Source organism: Papio anubis, chromosome 1, assembly GCF_008728515.1.
Source record: "Papio anubis isolate 15944 chromosome 1, Panubis1.0, whole genome shotgun sequence".
NCBI lineage: Eukaryota > Metazoa > Chordata > Mammalia > Primates > Cercopithecidae > Papio > Papio anubis.
In genome coordinates this window covers 53,207,068-53,227,834 of record NC_044976.1, presented here as the reverse complement: position 1 = coordinate 53,227,834, position 20,767 = coordinate 53,207,068, and the positions used below count along the sequence as shown (strand labels likewise).

At 49.0% G+C, this 20,767-nt stretch overlaps 1 protein-coding gene across 2 annotated transcripts in view; it reads right to left on the bottom strand.

Moving 5' to 3' along the window:
- Positions 1-11,875: 11,875 nt before the first annotated feature.
- TTC4 (tetratricopeptide repeat domain 4) overlaps positions 11,876-20,767 on the bottom strand; it is a 28,802-nt gene continuing 19,910 nt past the window's right edge. For both annotated transcript variants that reach the window (XM_031669193.1, XM_017961744.3), the window contains exons 9-10: positions 17,473-17,555; positions 11,876-13,112 (exon numbers count right to left, since the gene is read on the bottom strand). In XM_031669193.1, coding sequence (XP_031525053.1) covers positions 13,010-13,112; positions 17,473-17,555 — 186 coding nt within the window. In that variant the 3' untranslated portion in view covers positions 11,876-13,009. The remainder of the gene's footprint in view (positions 13,113-17,472; positions 17,556-20,767) is intronic.

Here is a 20,767-nt window from a genome sequence, read left to right as displayed (position 1 = left end):
GGTGATCTGCCTGCCTTGGCCTCCCAAAGTGGTGGGATTACAGGCTTGAGCCACCATGCCTGGCCAGCATCAAGTGGTCTAATGAATGTGTAGCCAAGCCCTACCAGCTCCCAGTCCTGCCACTGGAGCTCCGGGCCCAGGATTCCTTTGGAATACCTCAGATTTTCAGGCTAGGAGACGTGCATTCTGAGAGCAAATCTGGTAAGGCTAGATGACAAGGCAGAGGATCTTACCCTTGCACATTGGAATCACCTGGGTCCCATCCAGAGGATCTGGTTACATGTAGGGTATGGCCTGGGCACTGGGAAGTTTAAAGCTTCCCAGCTGATGGTAATGTGCAATCAAAGTCAATTGAGAGCTCCTGGTGCAAGAGCTGCCTCCTCTGGGTCCACTTTGTAGCTGGGCGTTTCTTTTAGTAATTTCAGTTGTTCATTATCAGACTGATGTGCTCACTCTGCTTTTAATGGGCTGGCCATTTATTTATGGAGGAACTGCCATATGCCACTGTGGTGTGAGGCACTTTTTAAATTTTTTAATTTATTTTTATTTTTTAGAGATGGGGCCTCACTATGTTGCTCAGGCAACAGGTTTCGAACTCCTGGGCTCAAACGATCCTGCCTCAGCCTCCTGAGTAGGTTGAGACTACAGGTGTGCACCACCCACAGTGGCTAATTTTTTTTTTTTTTTAAGAGACAAGCTCTCACTTTATTGCCCATGTTTGTCTCCAACTCCTGGCTTCAAGCAGTCCTCCTGCCTCGGCCTCCCAAAGTGCTGGGATTACAGATGTGAGCCACTGCAACTGGCCACTCTTAGGCACTTTTATATACCATTTTCAGATTTCACAATTGCGCAAGGCAGATGCTGTTATCTCATTTTACAGATGGGGAAGCATGAGGATCTATTTCAGCAACTTACCCGAGGATGCACAGCTGTTATAACAGCTGGATTGTAGGCACTGGCCAAAAATTGTCCTTCTCACTACACTGCTTGGCCTCTGCAAAAGTGATTTCAATAAATAAAACTAAATTATGTATATCTCTCTAACCAAGTTAGCCTAAAGTATGTGAGAAATTAGGATTCATGCATATGGGTGCTTTAAATTTTTTTTTTTAAGAGACAGGGTTTTTGCATGGGAGCAATGGCTCAAGCCTGCTATCCCAGCACTTTGGGCGGCTGAGGCCGGCAGATCACTTGAGCCCAAGAGTTCAAGACCAGCCTGGACAACATTACCCGGGCATGGTGGCGCACGCCTGTAGTCCCAGCTACTTGGGAGGCTGAGATGGGAGGATCACTTGAGCCCAGGAGGTGGAGGTTGCAGTAAGCTGAGATGGCACCACTACACTCCAGCCTGGGTGACAGAGCCAGACCCTGTCTCAAAAAATAAAAAAAAGAGAAGCAGGATTCTTGCTATGTTGTTCAGGCTGGGCTTAAGCATCCTCCCAATTCAGCCTCCCAAGTAGTGTGTCACTTTGGCTAAAAAAATTTTATTTTTATTTTTTGGCTAAATAATTTTTTAACTTTAAATGTATGCCCCATAAGCTTGTTTGTTTATGGGAGGTTAGCCTAATGTAAGCACTCTTAAAAACCAGATTCCAGGAATAGAGAGCCAGTGAATTTTACTTTTGATTAATGTGCAAGGCCTGGACTGACTTGAGGATGATATAGAATCCTGGAGCTTTAGAGTTTAGGTAAACTTGAAGCTGGCCTTGGCTCTCAGCTGGGAAGTGGGCCTGGAGCAGGAATGAACCTGCCACATGTCATCTGACTCGCAAGACACCTGAGGACAGGACAGGTGCCCCTCCTCTCTGATTGGTCCTGCTGAGTGAAGAGAAGACTGGCTGGATCAGCCTTTGAGCTGCTTGAAACAGGTGCCCATTCTCTTTATTTTACAAGAAGGAGAGAAATACAGGTAGGACACCAATTTGCCCAAGGTCAGGCTGAATGAAACATGTGTCCTAATCAGGAAGCCAGTGTTTCTTCTAGTAGCCAGAGGCAGTGTGATTTGGCGAAAAGATCAGAGCCTTGAAGAGACATAATCCTAGATTCACTTACTGGGGATGTGACCTCAGACAAATTACTTGCCCTATGTGTGTCTCAGATTCTCCATCGGTAGGATACTCGTGCTAATGGTACCCACCTTATAGGTGGTTTGGGGGTTGACCAAGCTCACTTACATGAAATGCTTAATTGCCCCTTAGTCTGCACTCAGAGACACTTCCCTTACACCAGACGACTTAGGAAATCCCCCCACTGGGAGCTCAGGTTCTGCTGTTAACTTTGTTATCTCAAGACCTGGATCTTGTTTTCTTAATAAGATGCTTGACAACTTTCCTGGGAAATGCCACGGACAAGAATTAGGAGACACCTGCAGAATAGCTGCATCTCCTTAGAGAAAAGACAGAAATACTCAAACTGTGTGCCCTGCTGTCTCATTTCTGAACTTGCCAATTTTACCTCTTGCCATAAATTGATGAAATGGGATGCTGGCAAAATAGCAGGTACAGGCTGTATTATCATTGCTCATTCCTTGGGGAGACCTAGCAGCGACTGCCTGGGAAATATTTAGCAGAATTAATACTTGGGGACAAAGACTGGTGCATAACAAAACCATTGTGTAAATCAGGCTTAGAATGTAAATCAAGGGCTCCATTAATATTCTGTGTTTTAATGGAAGAAACACCTGCTGGGCTATCCATAAAGGAGCTTTGCAGAAATCTGTTGAAACTGTCATTTCCTTAACTACTTAAGTGCCATGTCTCCAGAGTTCTCATGATCCGTTTCCACACCAAGATGCATGAGTGCTTTTTAGAATGGGTTGTTACGCATCCAAGGGCATGTGAGGCTTTGTTTTAGAGTTAGGAAAAGGATTTTTAAGTTTTCTTATAACGTGTAAAATGGGAAAATACTTTTATGATGTTATTGCAAACTTAAGTAACATCTGAAAAAAGTCAAAGTATTTTGCTTAATTTAAAATAATGAGGCTGGGCACACGCCTGTAATCCTAGAGTTTGAGACCAGCCTGGGCCACAAGGCAAAACCCTGTCTTGCCTTGTGGCAAGACGAAATACGAAATTTACGAAAATTAGTTGGGCATGGTGGCAGGCACCTGTAGTGCCAGCTATTTTGTTTTGTTTTGTTTTGTTTTGTTTTGAGATGGTGTCTCGCTCTGTCACCCAGACTGGAGTGCAGTGGCCAGATCTCAGCTCACTGCAAGCTCTGCCTCCCGGGTTTACGCCATTCTCCTGCCTCAGCCTCCCGAGCAGCTGGGACTACAGGCACCCACCACCTCACCCGGCTAGTTTTTTGTGTTTTTTAGTAGAGACGGGGTTTCACCGTATTAGCCAGGATGGTCTCGATCTCCTGACCTCATGATCCACCCGTCTTGGCCTCCCAAAGTGCTGGGATTACAGGCTTGAGCCACCGTGCCCGGCCAAGTGCCAGCTATTTGGGAGGCTGAGGTGGGAGGATGGCTTGAGCCCAGGAAGCAGAGGTTGCAGTGAGCCCAGATCCTGCCACTGTATTCCAACCTGGGCAACAGAGAGACCCTGTCTCAAAAATAAAATTAAAATAAAAGGCTTATAGTGACCCCAGCTACAGACTCTGGAGTCAGACTCTCTGGGCCACTCATTATCTCCATGACATTTGTGCAAGGCACTTCCTCATAGTCCCTCCACTTTAGCTTCCTTATCTGTAAAATGGGGATAACAGTGCCTGGCCCACAGCAGAGGCCTGGCAAGTGGAGCTGCCTGTATATTAAGTGATACTTTGCACAGAAGGTAGGTGGGTGGGGCACTATGGCCAGCAGAACGGGGTGGCAACTTGAAGCACCATCCCGGTGCAGGCATTCCCGTCAAGCCAGCAGTGCCCAAGGCTGCTAATAAGCCCCTGTGGTTAAAGCTTAATTGCCCTTAGCTAATCAAAACTGTGTAGGGCCAGGAGAGTGAAAAGGTGGCACCAGTTCATGGTAACTCAGGATGCCCTTTTTCCAGGGCAGCACTTGCTGCCAAGTCTTGCCAAGAAAAGCTCATAGGGCGACGGGAGCCCCATTGGCAAGGTATTGGGTGCTATGGGGATTCGATGGTGGGCTCTGGCAGGGGTTTCCACAGACAGTGGATTATTCTACCCAGGCAGACAGGTTGGGGACACTGCATGACACAGTGAGTGCTCAGACTTTACCATAAGCTTGGACTGAGCAAGGCAAAGGCAGCTGGGTCTGTTGCAAACTCCTTGAAGGCAGAGGGCTGGTCTCGTTAATATGGATATCTCCTGAGGGACTTAGCAGAGTCCTGAATTCAAGTTCTGGCTCTATTTTTCATTAGCTAGCTGACTTTGGGCAAGTTACTTAACCTCTTCACACCACTTTTCCTGTCAGTAAAATGGGGCTAGAAAGATACCTGCTTTCTAGAGGTGTTGGGAGGATTAAGTGAACGAATCCAAATAAAACACCAAGAATGTTGCCTGGCATATCCTAAGTGCTCAGGAGGTGGCAGCTGCCGTTACTGAGCCAGGCCAGCACAGGCACTACCCCTGGAATATGCCAGAAGGCCCTCCCACCTAACCCCACCCCCCAATTCCTTCTTCAACTTCATGACCCAAGTCCATCGTATGTGGTGGCTTCCATCCCTGATCTATTCAGAATTAATCACTCCTTGCTCTATATCGTCAGCCGGTAATAATTTGTTGTGCATCTACTATGTGCTGAGCAGGTGCAGTACTAGGCCCTGGCATTATGAAAGTGCACAGCTCAGGGTCCCTGACTCAGTTTACAGAGTGGGAACCATGAAGTAAACAATTAAAAATGCACCGCGGTGCAGGTGCCATGGGGACATGTGGGATAAGGAGACAGGGAGAGCTTCCTGAAGGAGGCAGTTGGGCCTGATTGAAGGCTACGCGTTAGTGAAGGGAGGAACAGTTGGGGGTGGAAGGAGGGGAACAAGTGGAAGGAAGAATGGTCCAGGCAGAGAGAACAGGATGCACAAAGGCCCAAAGCTCAGAGAGCATGACAAGTTAGGGAATAGAAAATAACAATGTCATAGATTGAACACGTACTTTGAGGCAAGCTGTGTTCCACATGCTTCATGTAGATTAATGCATCTAATTCGCATAGCGCCTGTATGAGGTAGGTGCTGTTATCCTGCTCATGTTGCAGATGAGGAAACTGAGGCACAGAGCACCTAAGCAAAGTGCCCAAGGCCTCCTCCAGCTAGTAAGCTGTGAGGCTGGAATTGGGATGCAGGCGCCTGGCTCCACAGCCAATCAATACTCAGCCACTGCACCCTCCTGCCCCATAGCTGAACCATTCAGGATGGCCGGGCTAAGGAGGTCAGAGAGTGGGAGCTGTAGAGGTGGTGAGGGCCCAGATCCTGAACGGCCTTGAATGCCACACCAAGAGCGCTGATGAGGGAAGGGAGAGTCACTGGCGGCTCAGAGCAGGGCTGATGACAGACTTACTTGTTGTGGCTGTATTTCTTTTCATTGGAGCAGTTCCCAGACCATTAGATTTATTGCATCCATTTAACAGCATAACCTTGAAGGTAGAGGCTGCCTGATGCACTTCAGCCTCGATGCTCTGCTCATGGCAGGTGTCACATAAATGTTTGTAAAGCAAACGGAATAGAGAACACAAAAGAGGAGGCAGGCAGGCTCTGGAGTGAGGTGCTTGGGTTCAATTCCTGGCTTGGCACTCATTAGTGGGGTGACTGTGTGCCTCCATGTCCTTATTTATAAAAGTGGATAACGGACCTGAGAGGGTGGCCGTTGGGATTAAATAAGATAATCCAGGTACAGCGGTTAGCTCGGTTCCAGAATTCAATGTGAACAGCGCCTTTCCTTTCCTGCCTGCAGTATATTTCAGGGTTTTTTTTCCCCATACCCACTTCTTCAGCTGCCACCCCAAATCCATAGAGGTAACCAGACAGAAGTCAGGTGGTCCCACCTCCATCACAGACCCCTGGCCCTGAGAAGGAAGGGCGGCACTCAACTCCAGGGATGGCGGGTACAAGAGGTTCTGCCCTGTGGTCAGGTGTGCAGATGTGAGTGCAGGTGCCTTAGCCTGGTCCTCATCGATGAGGCAGGGGAGGTTGGCTCTGCCAGAGTCCCAGGCATGGGTACGGTGGCGGGGGAGGCCCACATCACCTGCAGGGAGCATTGGCCTTGCTCCTTGTCCTGCCAGCCCCCAGAGGAAGGGAAGCCCCCAGGGCCCTTCACCTGGCTCACCCTGGCTCCTGGAAACACACCGCCGCAGCAGGGCCTAGGCTTCGCGGCTGCCATAAGTAACAGGACCCTCCTGCACTGCGCTCGAGCCAGCCGAGCTTGAACTGGCCCAGTTCTAGTCCTTCCCTCCGTGGACTTAGGGCGGAGGGAAGCCCTGTGCTGTGGGCGGAACCAGAATGCCAGGTGCAGCCACACAACCTCAACTCCCCGCCCAGGGCTCCCCAGTCTGTGCTGGGTCCAAAGTCCTGGCAACCAGAATAGATGGATAGCAGAGGCCAAAAAAGGCAGAGCCCATGGGCTGGGAGGCCGAGAGTCTCCTTAGAGGAGATGTAAGGTGGTCACGTTGGGCTTGAGCCTGGGAATGCTGTTGCTGATGCTTGTGTATGCAAGTGGGGGCCTGGGAACAGGGCACTGGCCTATTTTACTCTTTCATTCATTAGTTCCTTCGTTGATTCATCCATCCATCTACTCAGCACACTCACACGCATGGAGCTTCCACCACGTGTCAGGCACTGGGCACTCAGATGAATCCCTATCTGGCCCCTGCCCGCTGAGCACTCACCTGCTGGAAGGGGAGGCAGACACCTGGACATCTGGGTGCCATGCAGTATTACAGGGGCAGGACAGATGGAGGGTGAGGATGGGAGTGTGTGCATGCACATCAGGGAGGGCCAGCTCCCTGCTGACAGGGGAAACGTCCTAGTGAAGGTGCCCTTTGGACTTCTCTTAAAATAGGTAGGTTTTTGGCGGTAGACCAGGCAGGGGAAGGACATTCCAAGTAGAGGGAACTGGAGCAAAGGCATGGACATATGAAGCATCTGGTGTGTTAGAGGAACTGTAATCAGGTTGATGTGGGCAGTTGGGAGAAAGCCTGGGGAGGCCAAGGTTTGGGCAGAGCCAGGGTATGTGGGTGGACTGCTGTTAGGTGGCAGAGGCGGCCCCTCACCCCATTCGCTGAGGATTCAGCTGTAGGGCTCATTCTGGGCCTTTAAAGCAGCAGGAGTACCTATGGAGAGACTGCTGGTGGCAGTTGCCATGCCCTTGGACAGGGAGCCTGCAGACGTCATCAAGACCTTGCATCTGGTTTTCCTTGCCACCTTCTGGGCATGCAGATCTGGTTGATATTTCTTTCAGGCATGTCTCAGGGAAGGGACTCGTCCAGCCCATGACTTTGGCTGGGTTCCTAGGGTTGTTGAGCACTACTTATCGCATGCCAGGCATTAAGCAAAGGTACTGAATAGACTGCAACACCTGGAGGCATTGCAGCACTCCTTAACCCCCCATATTCGGCAGTACTTTTGCCCAGATTTACAGATGATCAAATTGAGGCTCAGGGTGATTAAGTGACATGCGCACAGCCTTTAGGTAGCAGAGCCAGAGTTCAAACCAGTATCTGTTGGATATCAAGAACCATGCTGTCTCTCATACAAAGGAATAGAAAAAAAAACAAAACAAACAAACAAAAAACCACAACCCATGCTGTCTGTGGAACAGAACACTACCTTTCTGGTGAGGACTTATGCTACATGCTATTTAAAAGGAATAATAAGCCTTACAGGATCTAGTATATTGTTCCCATTTTTTAGATAGAAAAACCAAGACCCAGGGAGGGCAGGGACTTGCTAGGATTAGGCAGTCCCTGGGCGCTGGCCCTATCAGCAGGTCCTAGGGCTCCTGCCTTCTATCCAGGACACTCTAAAACAGGGAAGTACAGGTTAGTGGCTCACGCCTGTAACCCCAACGCCTTGGGAGGCTGAGGTGGGAGGATCACTTGAGACTAGGAGTTTGAGACCAGCCTGGGCAACAGAGCAAGACTTCATCACTATAAAAAAAATCTTTCTAAAAATTTTTAAAATAAAAATAAAAGAGGCAGGATCCTTTTCAGTCTGACTATGCCTCTGGAATCCAGAATTTCGGGAGATGCCTCTGAGGGCTGAGTCCACTTGTGGAGAGGCCCCCCCTTCATGGGGCCTTAGAGCCATGGCAGTTCCTCATCTGGGGTCAAGTCAGGGGAGAATTGTCCTAGGCAAAGAGTTGTCCTATACAGCAGCGGTCCCCAACCTTTTTGGCACCAGGGATCAGTTTGGTGGAAGACCATTTTTCCACAGGACAGGGGAGGAAGATGGTTTTGGGATGAAACCGTTTCACCTCAGATCATCAGGCATTAGATTCTCATAAGCAGCGCGCAACCTAGATCCCGTGTGTGTGCACTTCACAACAGGGTTCGCGCTCCTATGAGAATTTAATGACGCCACTGACCTGAAAGGAGGTGGAGCTCGGGCAGTAATGCTTTTCTGCCCACCACTCAACTGCTGTGCGGCCTGGTTCCTAACAGGACATGAACTGGTACCAGTCCACGGCCCAGGGGTTGGGGACCCCTGCAATAGAGTGCCTGGTGCCCATAACAACTAATGCTTACTAAGCACCTACTGTGTGCCAGGTGCCAGCCATTTAATCCTCAGAACAATCCTCTGAAAATATATTATTAAATTTCCTTATATATAAGGAAACTGAGGCACAAGGTGGTTACGAAACTTGCCCAGAGTCACACGGCTATTAAGTGGCAGAACTGGGCTTTGAACCTTGGCCTTTGGGTTTGAGAGTTTGTGAACTATTATATTCCAACTGCCTTAGAGTGTCAACATCCACAGATCCCGGATGTCAGTGGGCCCTGGGGGGAGGGTAAAGAGGGGCCCTGGGCCCACCAGTCACTTCTAGCCACTGATCCTGCATGTACCATGTCCCACGGCCTTTTTGGGAAAGCAGCTTACCTTGGCGAACTCAGCTCCATCCGGAGCAGGCTCTTCCCCTTCTTCCACATCGGCTCTGTGAGCCTTCTGCAACCTAATGTTTTGTCATGTGCCAGCCAAGGGAGCTCGACGAGGAGGCCACCCAGGTATGCAGGCCCTTCGCCCTCCTGGCCCTGCCTGTACTCTGGCTGCCAGACAGAGCTTTGGAAAACACCTTTGGACATACCACTCCCTGAGCCAAATGCATCCATGGCTGCCCAGGGTGTATGGAACACACACCTGGGCCCATGATCAAGGAAGGCTACACCTCCTGCCACTGGCCCATCTCTTCTTTGCTCCAGCATTATCACACTCACTAGTCCTCAAACATGCCAGTGAGGCACCACCACATTCTTGGAGCACCTCTGTGCCCGGCTCTGAGGTGTACTGGGAGTACAGGCACCAGATGCAGGCCTGGTCCTCAAGGAGCTCAGTCTGGTGGGGCAAAGGGGTAGGAAGTCCTGCGAGTGCATGTAGATGTGGGGAGCCATACCTGGGGAGAGCAGAGGATCAAGGAAAGGCTTCCATGTCCTTGCCTGTGCGAAGCCCTCTGCCAGGAATGATCAGCTTGGGCCTCTTCATCCCTGAGCTCCAGTTCGGGTCACCTCTGGGAAGCCTTTTCTAAGCTCCCCCACATCCCATCAGGATCAGTCACTCCTACCTCTGCTCAGCTAAATCATTCTGCTTGGGCCCCCTTTGTGCACCCTCATTTCATACTGGTTAGTTTCCAAATCACTCTCCCTGATGGCCTGGGAGCTCCTCAAGGGCAGGGCCCAGGTTGGGAGCTGACCCAGGGCCAGCCTCAGTGAGGCTTGAGACCAAATGACAGAAGCAAACAGGTCTCCCCAGCCTGGTGTGGCCGGAAATATCCAACAACCTCCACAGCAGCAGGTGGGGAGACAGTTCTGCCCAAGAGTTAGAGTACCGTTGGTACCCGATGGACTGGAGGTGTCCCTGATTCCAGCGGTCATAAACAGGGCAAGGAGGCCATCTTATGGAATTATGCCCTGCAGCCTGCGGCAAAGCCTTTTCACTTGCAGTGTCTTGAGTTGCTGCTCCCTGTGCTTCCTGATGGAGGACAGACAGGAGCATTTCACTGTCAGTAATACTGAGTGCAGCTATTATTATTAACATCATTTGGCAAAAGATTCTGGGGCTCAGAGAGGTTACAAAACTCACCCAAGGTGCCTGTCATGGTGGGAGACCACAGCAGGAGGATCGTGCCCTAACCTTTTCTCTCCTGTCATGCTTTCACCGGTCATCTTTTTTGTTTGTGTGTGTGGCCATGGCCATGTTGAGTGCCCAGTGGTTTGGGCAGATAACATCAGACATCATGGGTGACATGCATCTCAATGAATAGAGCTATGGCCTGGGCCACAACATTGGCCCCTTCTCCAGGAAGTCCTACACTCGTTACCAAGCCTTGCTACCAGGACCTCTGCAGCTGGATCCCACTACCATCGCCTCTCCTCTCTGCAACCTGGGCTGCACCTGTAACGGCCTGAGCCTGTACTACCTGGCCATGCACCTCTCCACACTCTGGTCCCACGTGGCTGTCTCCCAAGTGAGCCTCTGGCCCTGCTGGGGGAGGGGGCTCCCTTGGCAAGCCTGCTGTGCTGAAAAGGCCTCAAATCCACATTCAAGGTTCCTAAACCCAGAATGCAGAATTGCAGGGGGTCTCAGGGATCTCTCCAACCCTCTCTGTAACACAGCCGGGGTAGACGCACATAATGCGACAGAGCTTGCTCCAGGCCACACAGCTGGGCCATGTAAACTGCTTGTCTACTTGAGGTCAGTGAGGAGGCTGGCATCCACTTTCCCAACTGACCTAGGGTTCACGGTAGGCCCATTTTTAACCACAAAGGCTTCTCCCTAGCTGTAGACGTACCATGGACCTCACGTGTCCACAACACAGTGGTGTCCCAGGCCCCATCCCCTCTGGCTTTTCTGCAAGGACTGCCCACTAGGTCTTGGCCATAAGGGGCCAGGCTCTGTTTCCCATGTCAGGGATGGGGATGAAAAAGGGTTGCAGAAAGAACACAGCAAACATTCAGTCCTTCATGTCCCCTCTCCATTTGACAGATGTTCAGAGAGAAGGAATGTCAGGTGACCCCCATGATGGGTCAGGGCAGGGTCAAGATTCCAGGTTCCCATGTGGCTAACAGCACTTGAATACAGGATCAGGTCTCAGCAGGGGCAGAGATCTCTCCTTTTCCCATCCCTATGTGCTAACAATCCCTAAAATTACTTTCTCAGTCTCTCCTAGGTCTAATAGCAGAGAGTGCACAGAGGACCTCATGTCCATCAGCCTCCTGGTCCTCAGGCCCTTAAGTTACCAAAACCAGGCCCTCAAGTGGTCCCCAGGTCCTTACTTAAGTGGCCAAAACCAGGCATAGGAAGGAGGCTGAACTTCAGCTTCCTGGCCACAAGCCACAGACAGGGACCGGCACCTGGAAGCTGCATGGTTCTTTGTAAATATTCCACAGCCAATTTCCTTTCAAAAACAGTGAGGCACACTATGCAAAACTTCAAATTAGTCCACTTTTTTGTTTGTTTGTTTTTGAGACAGAGTTTTGCTCTTGTCGCCCAGGCTGGAGTGCAATGGCGCGATCTCAGCTCACTGCAACCTCTGCCTCCTGGGTTCAAGTGATTCTCCTGCCTCAGCCTCCCGAGCAGCTGGGATTACAGACGCCTGGGATTACAGACACCTGCCACCACACCTGGCTAATTTTTGTATTTTAGTCGAGATGGGGTTTGCTATGTTGGCCAGGCTGGTCTCTAACTCCTGACCTCAGATGATCCACCTGCCTCCACCTCCCAAAGTGTTGGGATTACAGGCATGAGCCACCGCACCCAGCCTCAAATTAGTCCACTTTAAGGACAGCAGCTGGTTTCAGTTTACTGATGCATTAGCTCTGCTATAGTAACAACCAACCCCCAAATCTCACTGCTTACTACAGCAAACACTGCTCTCTCATTCCTGTGACACTCAGTGGCTGCAGGCCAGCTGCTGTAGCTCGGCTCCATGGAATGGCTCCTCTGTGGGAAACGTGTTCTTACGGCAGAGGGAAGAGCATGGGCCAACCACACATGACTCTTCAGGCTTCTGTCAGACACAGGACAGCTCATGCCTGCGAATATCCCTCTACATCGGAAGCAGGGAAGTACACTCTCCCGGGGGGATGGGGTGGGGGCACTGCAGGAAGTCACACAGCTACAGGTGAGGATGGATAAACTCCTTTTAGGAATGGGGCAACAAACAGCTGCAGACAAAAATATACCCTATACCACCCAACATGCTAGAAGGTTTTCCAGTTTAAAAGACAAAATCCTAAAATGTTAAAACTGCAGAACAACTCAGAGGCCACTGTCCAAGTCTGTCACAGTCCTCCATATGACAAAGATGAAGAAAACTGGCAATCTTTTTAGGGTACCAAGGATCTCAGTTTACATGATCTTTATAAATGCTGAGCAAGATGTGGCTTTCCTGCCCTCATTTCACCTCAAGGCATCTGCAGCAACCCCACATGGCTCCCCTCTGTGCTCGTGAAGTACCTTGAGGCCAGGGTCTCTCAGCTTTAAAGCCTTGGAATTCTATGCATTGTTTGTGTGTATATGTGCAGTTTGAGGGGTAGCTTCTCTAAGGTGTCAAACTCCACAGAAGTTCAGAATCGTGTCACTGGATCCTAAGTCCATCTCCACAGACCAGGGTGCTGCTCAGGTCAGTTGCTGTGGTAACTGCGGCAGATGGTCCCTTGAGAGATGGAGTCCAAGGACATCATGGCCAAGGCACAGAGTTTTACATCAACTGAGGAAAGTGAAGACCAGCCAGAGAGGCGGCAGTCTGGGGAATCCAGCGGCTCCTCCCCTACCATGATGCTAGGAAGGACTATCCCCAGGGTGACAGAAATAAAGCACTGGACTCCAGCAGTATGTCCAGCTGATTCAGGTGTGCTAGGTTCCCAGCAGAGGAGGGTGAGGGAGGAGATCCAGGGGCCCTGGCTCGGTCATCGTATCTGGTACACCTTTCTCCCCCGGAGATAATTCTTGCAAAAAGGAGAAGATCCTACACAGACCAAAAATGCTGGTGTCAGGGCTTTTACAAAGTACCTGCCGTGAACACAACAAAAGAGAGGGTGTTAATTTAATTACAATCTTAACCATCCATGCACCTTCCTAACAACATTCAAGGTGAGCCTTTGGATGGGAGTCAACATGAAAATGCAAGTTTAGCACAGTTATTTGGTTGTTCATAAATCTGGCAAATTAGCATGACATTCTCATCCTTACAACCTTGCCAGAACCTTTAGGCCAGTCCTCTGGCATCATGCATGTCTGTGGCTAAATATGAAATAAAACTATAAAGCATGGTTTCATTCATTCATTCATTCAACATTCAGTGGTAAGCCAGGCCCTATGCTGAAAACACAGAGATTAAAAAACAAACACCCACACATCATCATCTTTGTTCTCAAATTCAGTCCTGGAGGGGAAGGAGATGAGGAACCAATTAATGACAGCAAGGTACAACTGCAGAAGCATTTGTGAGGCACAGTATTATCCCAAGGAAGCACGGTTCCCTCTATGAGGAAGGGAATCAAAAAAGGCTTCCTGGAAGATGCCATGTCTGAACTTGGCTTTAATTTGGGGAAGGAGTGGTGATGGGGGTTGGGGAGCAAAAGCCAGGAGGCGCAAGTAACCCGAACGTTTGCTGTGGCTAGGGCACAAAGCAAAAGGAGTGAGGCAGGCTGGAGAGGCAGGGAGGGCTTTGGCCTCCCGGGGATAGCGGCGTTGCATTACTCAGTGTGCCTGCTTTGGGACAGAGGGCCTATTTCGTAGCTCCACCCAGTTTAGGGTCTGAAGTTGCCAGAAACCAGTCCTGGGTAGGCTCTTGCCTATGGTAATAATTTTAAAGGTAGTAACTTCCAACAGCATTTACATTTTCTGAGAAGCATGAATCTGGTTTCCTCCAAGCATCATTCTGCTTTCTACTTAGATTTCTCCTCTGGTGTAGGACAGAACTCAGGCCTTTAAAGAATTCTGGGTAATTTGCTAACAACTGAGAAAATGAGCAGCTAAAAATGTATCTACAAACTAGAAGAAGAGAGATTTGGGACCACAGTAAAACACCACCAAAGGTATCAATTAGATCTGGAAAAACCTTTCCTTCCTGCCTACCAAGCCAAAGCCAAAGCATTAAGACCAGCTGGACACCTCTATCACATCACTCAACACTACACCAGCTCCCATCCAATCTGCCTCCTAAACCTCTTTCTAATCCACCTCCTCCTACTTCAGGCCTCGCCACTGGACAGTACACTTCAAATCTTTACATTACTCTGTAATTTTTTTGTGTGGTGGGAGGATGGGGTCTCACTCTCACCCAGGCTGGAGTGCAGTGGTGTGATCATAGCTCACTGCAGCCTTGAAATGCTGGGCTCAAGCAATCTTCCTGCCTCAGCCTCCCAAATAGCTAGGACTACGTTTATGGTGCACAACACCATAAACATTTTTTTTGTGGAGACAGGATCTCGCTATGTTTCTCAGGATGATCTCCTGAGCTCAGGTGATCCTCATGCCTTAGCCTCCCAAAATGCTGGAATTATAGGTGTGAGCCACTGTACCCAGCCTATTGTGTACATCTTTTAAAATCTTCTTAATTTTAAAAAATCAACCCTGGTGTACACCACAATCAGGATAAAGTTTACGCTCCTTAGCAGGGCATTCAGGCCTTCCTGTATGGCCCTAACTTAGCTTTCCTTTTTTTTTTTTTTTGAGTCAGAGTCTCACTCTGTCGCCCAGGCTGGAGTGCAGTGGTGCAATCTCAGCTCACTGCAAGCTCTCCCTCCCGTGTTCAGGAGAGTGGCCTGAACTGGGACTACAGGCACCCACCACCACGCCCGGCTAATATATTTTTTTTTTTTTAGTAGAGACGGGGTTTCACCATGTTAGCCAGGATGTTCTCAATCTCCTGACCTCATGATCCACCTGCCTTGGCCTCCCAAAGTGCTGGGATTACAGGCGTGAGCCACCGCGTCCAGATGTATGACCCTAACTTAGCTTTCTAGCCTCATTTCCTACCACATCCAACCATTCTCTTTACACTAATACATTGGGCTCTTTTAGCTTAAGTGCAAAAGCATCTGCTTTTCTCTTCTTTGCTTTGGTCAAAGCTTAAGGAAAAGTAGTCCAAGAGTCAATTTGCAAATCTGCTGAGGGCACTCCCTTATAGCCCAGGAACACCTCACAGCTTCTCTGAGACAACTGCCAAATCCATCTTGCTGCCACTGCTAATGACAAAGATGCCCTCCTACAGCAGGACTGCCCTGTGCAGTTCACAACAGCACTTCAACTCCTATCCTCCCATTGGCTCTCAAATACCTGAGAAATGTGTAAGCATGTATGACTCCGTTCCAGAGATGAGGCGGCAGTCCTAGAGGCAGCGTGTGCTCAGAGTCACGCAGCCAGTCAATGATGATGGGTCTGACTTCAAGAGCCAATGCTCTGTTCACATGACAGTATCAGGAGCCAGGACAGTGGCATGCACTCAATATCCCGGCTACTTGGGAGAGTGAGGCAGGAGGACTGCTTGAGCCCAGGAGTTCAAGATCATCCTGGAGAAGACACCTCATCTCTATCATAAAAATAATTTTTAAAAAATTTTGGGGGCTGGGTGTGGTGGCTCACATCTGTAATCTCAGCACTTTGGGAGGCTGAGGCAGGTGGATGCCTTGAGGTCAGGAGTTTGAGACCACCCTGGCCAACATGGTGAAACCCCATCTCTACTAAAAATACAAAAATTAGCCGGGCTTGGTGGTGCATGCCTGTAGTCCCAGCTACTCGGGAGGCTGAGGCAGGAGAACTGCCTGAACCCAGGAGGTAGAGACTGCAGTAAGCTAAGACCATGCCACTGCACTCTAGCCTGGGTGAGAGAGTGAAGCTCTATCTCAAAAAAAAAAAAAATTAAATTGGGTGTGGTGGCTCAGCACTTTGGGAGGCTGAGGCAGGTGGATTGCTTGAGCCCAGGAGTTCAAGACCAGCCTGGCCAACATGGTAAAACCCTGTCTCTATTTTAAAAAAAAATTAAAAATAAGAAAAAGCAAACAAAAGAAAGAAAGAGCATCAGGAGACATAGGTATAGGTACAATCAGGAAATGGAAGGCTGGCCGGGTGCGATGGCTCACGCCTATAATCCCAGCACTTTGGAAGACCGAGGTGAGTGGATCACCGGAGGTCAGGAGTTTGAGACCAGCCTGGACAATGGTGAAACCCCGTCTCTATTAAAAATACAAAACTTAGCCAGGCATGGTGGTGGGTCCCTGTAAACCCAGCTACTCAGGAAGCTAAGGCAGGAGAATCGCTTCAACCTGGGGAGGTGGAGGTTGCAGTGAGCCAAGATCGCGCCACCGCGCTCCAGCCTGGGTGACAGAGCGAGATGCTGTCTCAAAAAAAAAAAAAAAAAAAAAGAAAGAAGGCCACCCTAGCAGCCTTCATGTACAAAAGCGAGGCAGCTTTTCCATTCTCAGACCAGCCCCATTTATCTCCTCTGGTCTGGAGTGTTATGGCTGTGGTGCAGTGGGCTATCATCACACTAGAGTATGTTTGACTAATGGCTAAGTTTAATGGGCCAGGGTAGACTCCATGGCTGCTGTCTCATACAGCTCTGTGCTCAGGGCAGAAAGGAGGGGAGTATGAGGCAATCAATCAGCAGCGGAATCAGAACCTGGCTGTACTCCTGGGATGGTGCCTGAGTGATACGGTTTGGCTCTGTATCCCCACCCAAATCTCATCTTGTAGCTTCCATGATTCCCATGTGTTGTGGAAGGGACCCCGTGGGAGATGACTGAATCATGGGGGTATGTCTTTCCTGTGCTGTTCTTGTGATAGCGACTAAGTCTCACGAGATCTGATGCTTTTAAAAATGGAAGTTCTTGACCGGGAGCAGTGGCTCATGCCTGTAATCCCAGCACTTTAGGAGGCTGAGGCAGGTGGATTACCTGAGGTCAGGAGTTCGAGACCAGCCTGGCCAACATGGTGAAACCCTGTCTCTACTAAAAATACAAAAATTAGCCAGGCGTAGTGGCAGGCGCCTGTAATCCCAACTACTCAGGAGGCCCTGAGGCAGGAGAATCGCTTGAACCCAGGAGATGGAGGTTGCAGTGAGCCGAGATCGCGCCATTGCACTCCAGCCTGGACAACAAGAGCGAAACTCTGTCTCAAAAAAAAGGGAGTTTTCCTGCACAAGCTCTCTCTCTTTGCCTGCCGCCATCCACGTAAGAGGTGACTTGCTCCTCCTTGCCTTCTGCCATGATTGTGAGGCTTCCCCAGCCATGTGGAACTATGAGTTCTCTGTTAAACCTCTTTTCTTTGTAAATTGCCCAGTCTCAGGTATGTCTTTATCAGCAGTGTGAAAATGGACTAATACACTGAGCATCTTTCTCAGTCTACTCAGTGCCATGAGGTAACTCACCTGTGGTGCTGTAAAACCTGCAGCAAGGTGCTCTTGGCAGGCACCTGGTATAGTTCTGCCCTGTCCTCATCTTCAAAGTAGACCTGCAAGATTAACAGAAGGGCAAGAGTCAGAGATAAAGCGCTTTGGCAGCCTCAGTTAAGGCTAAGCCCAGGGAAAATTTAAAAGATGGCAACTGTTAGCAGTTGAATGTCTCCTTTATATGGTTGTGTAGCTGGGTACTTTGCATTTAGTCCCCGCCATGCCACTGTAAGAGAGGCTATTATCAGTTCCATCTTCCAAAGACAGAATCAAGGCTCAGAGAAGGAGAACAACTTGCCAACACTACCTGGCTAGTAGACATAAGAGTTAAGACTCAGGACCAGGCCTATGTAGCCCTCCTTTCCCTAACAATTCAGACTAAAGCCATCAGGTATGTGGAGGAGAAAGCTATGGTGGCTCAGAGCAGGAAAGAGCCTGAGGAAGGTGAGAAGGATGTCTGTGCAGCATGTCAAAGCCCAAGCAGGGTGAGGAAGACATCTGCATAGGAAGCTACCGAGGGTGTCAGAGCAGGACCAGTGGAGAAGGGTATCCATGCTGGGGGCCAGCAGGCCTGAGCAGGGGAAGAAGTGCTCCCTTGTAAGATGGCTGTCCAAGGTGGGGTGTCAGAGGCCATGTGGGGTGAAAAGGGGGTATCCATGCATGGGGACAACTAATATGGATGGAGTATACAGGCCCAACTAGGGTAAGGAGGGTGACCACTCATGGCAGGGGGTGGCCTGCTGTGGGGGAGCCCAAGCAGGATGAGGAGGGTGTCCATGTAGGGTCGTTGAGCAGTGCAGGATGTCAGAGTCTGTGCAGGGTGAGGAAGGCACCCACATGGGGGCAGTAGCCTAACATGTGGAGTCAAGAGTCCAAGTAGGGTGAGGAAGGCTCCACATAGGAGAGAGGCCAGCAGTGATGACAAGAGGGGAACTGATCAAACAAATAACTATATTAAAAATAATAAAGTCAGGCCAGGCATGGTGACTCATGCCTGTAATCTGAGCACTTTGGGAGGCTGAGGCAGGTAGATCACTTGAGTCCAGGAGTTCAAGATCAGCCTGGGCAACATGGTGAAACCCCGTCTCTACTAAAAATACAAAAATTAGTTGGGCACGGTGGCAAACGCCTATGGTCCCAGCTACTTGGGAGGCTGAGGTGGGAGGATCGTTTGAGCTCAGGAGGTTGAGGCTGCAGTGAGCCAAGATCTCACCACTGCACTCCAGCCTGGGCAACACAGCCAGGCTGTGGTGTGGTGGCTCACACCTGTAATCCCAGCACTTTGAAAGGCTGAGATGAGTGGATCACTTGAGGTCAGAAGTTCAAGACCAGCCTGGCCCACATGGTGAAATCCCATCTCTACCAGTAACAGAAGATAAAAAAAAAAAAAAGAAAAAGAAAAAAGAAGAAGAAAGTCATTGTTACATATGTAGAAAGGGAGAAAAAATCCTGTGGATGTTGGATTAGAGTTGGAGATACCAATGAGACATCATGGTTTCACACACACACACACACACACACACACATACACCTCAGTTGAGGCACTGAGAAAGCATTGAGGCAGTAAGCTTGCCTGTCTACCCCCACTGTATTAATCAATACACTTATTGCACAGAGATCTCGGCTTCTAAATACCATTCTTCACTAGAAAGAACCAGGGCTCCTTGGGAAAAAATAGCTGATTCCAGAGCTGGGGCAAGGAAAGCACAATTTGAACCTAGAACATCCTGTGTAGCAACCACTTTAAAAATAGACAACAGTCAAAAGGACACAGAAACAAATTTGAAGAGATTCCCACTGGCCAAATCTGGGATATTCTGAGCATAAAAGAAACAATCATAGTAACAGATTAAAATTCACTAAATCAAACAGTAAACTATAAATCCACCAAATAAATAAATATGTAGAATGTCTGACAAGCAATGAGATATTTACACCATTTCAAAGCATCTCCCTATAAAACACTTATCAATCATAAAGAAAAAGTAACTGTACAGTGGAAAAGGCTGGCAGACCCCACCTCAATCAGGTGATCAGAGAGAACATCATGAGTAATGGGACAAAGAGAGATCACATACCACCTGATAGGTGCAATGAGAATACAGCATCACTTCTGTAACATTCCAGCCAAATATGCATAATCCAGGCCAGGGGCGGTGGCTCATGCCTGAAATCCTAGCACTTTGGGGGGACCAAATCGGGTAGATCATTTGAGGTCAGGAGTTTGAGACCAGCCTGGCCAACATGGCAAAACCCCGTCTCTATTAAAAATACAAAACATTAGCTGGGCATGGTGGCAAATGCCTGTAATGCCAGCTACTCAGAAGGCTGAGGCAGGAGAATCGCTTGGACCTTGGAGGCGGAGGCTGCAGTGAGCCGAGATCGCACCATTGCACTTCAGCCTGGGCAACAAGAGTAAAACTCTGTCTCAAAACAAACAAACAAATATGTATAATCCAAATCTAGTCAGAAGGAAACATGAGACAAACCCATACTGACAGACATTCCACAAAATAAGTGATCTGTAATCTTCAAAGGTGTTAAGATCAAGAAAGTGTACTGCAGTTGAGTCACATGATCACAAAAATATGAATGCAAACTTTTTAAGTAAAAAAAAAGTGGAGGAAAGACTGAGGAGCTCTTCCATACCAAAGGAGACTAAAGCTACATGATGACTAAATACAGTATGTGATTCTGAACAAAACCCTTTTGCTATAAAGAATTTGTGAAACCCGAATGGAGGGTTAGATGGTAGCAGTGAATTAAAGTAAATTTCCTGCTTTGATAGCTATATGGGTATTATAAAGAAAAATGTCCTTTCGTGTAGGAAATGCACACTAAAGTATTCAGGGGTGATGGGACATCAGTTGGCATCCTACTCTCAAATGTTAGAAAAAGAAAATTCTTTATGCTGGAAATTGTGATTTTTTTATTTAAAAAATCCCAACAATGGAATGTTATTCAGCCTTAAAAAGGAAAGAAATTCTGGCTGGGCATGGTGGCTCACGCCTGTAATCCCAGCACTTTAGGAAGCCAAGGAGGGTGGATCACTTGAGGCCAGGAGTTCAAGACCAGCCTGGCCAACATAGCAAAACCCCATCTCTACTAAAAATACAAACAAAATTAGCCAGGTATGGTGGCACATGCTTGTAATCCCAGCTACCTGGAGCCTGAGGCATGAAAATCACTTGAACCCTAGAGGCAAGGCTGCAATATCTGAGATTGCACCACTGCACTCCAACCTAGGTGACAGAGCAAGATTCTGTCTCAAAAA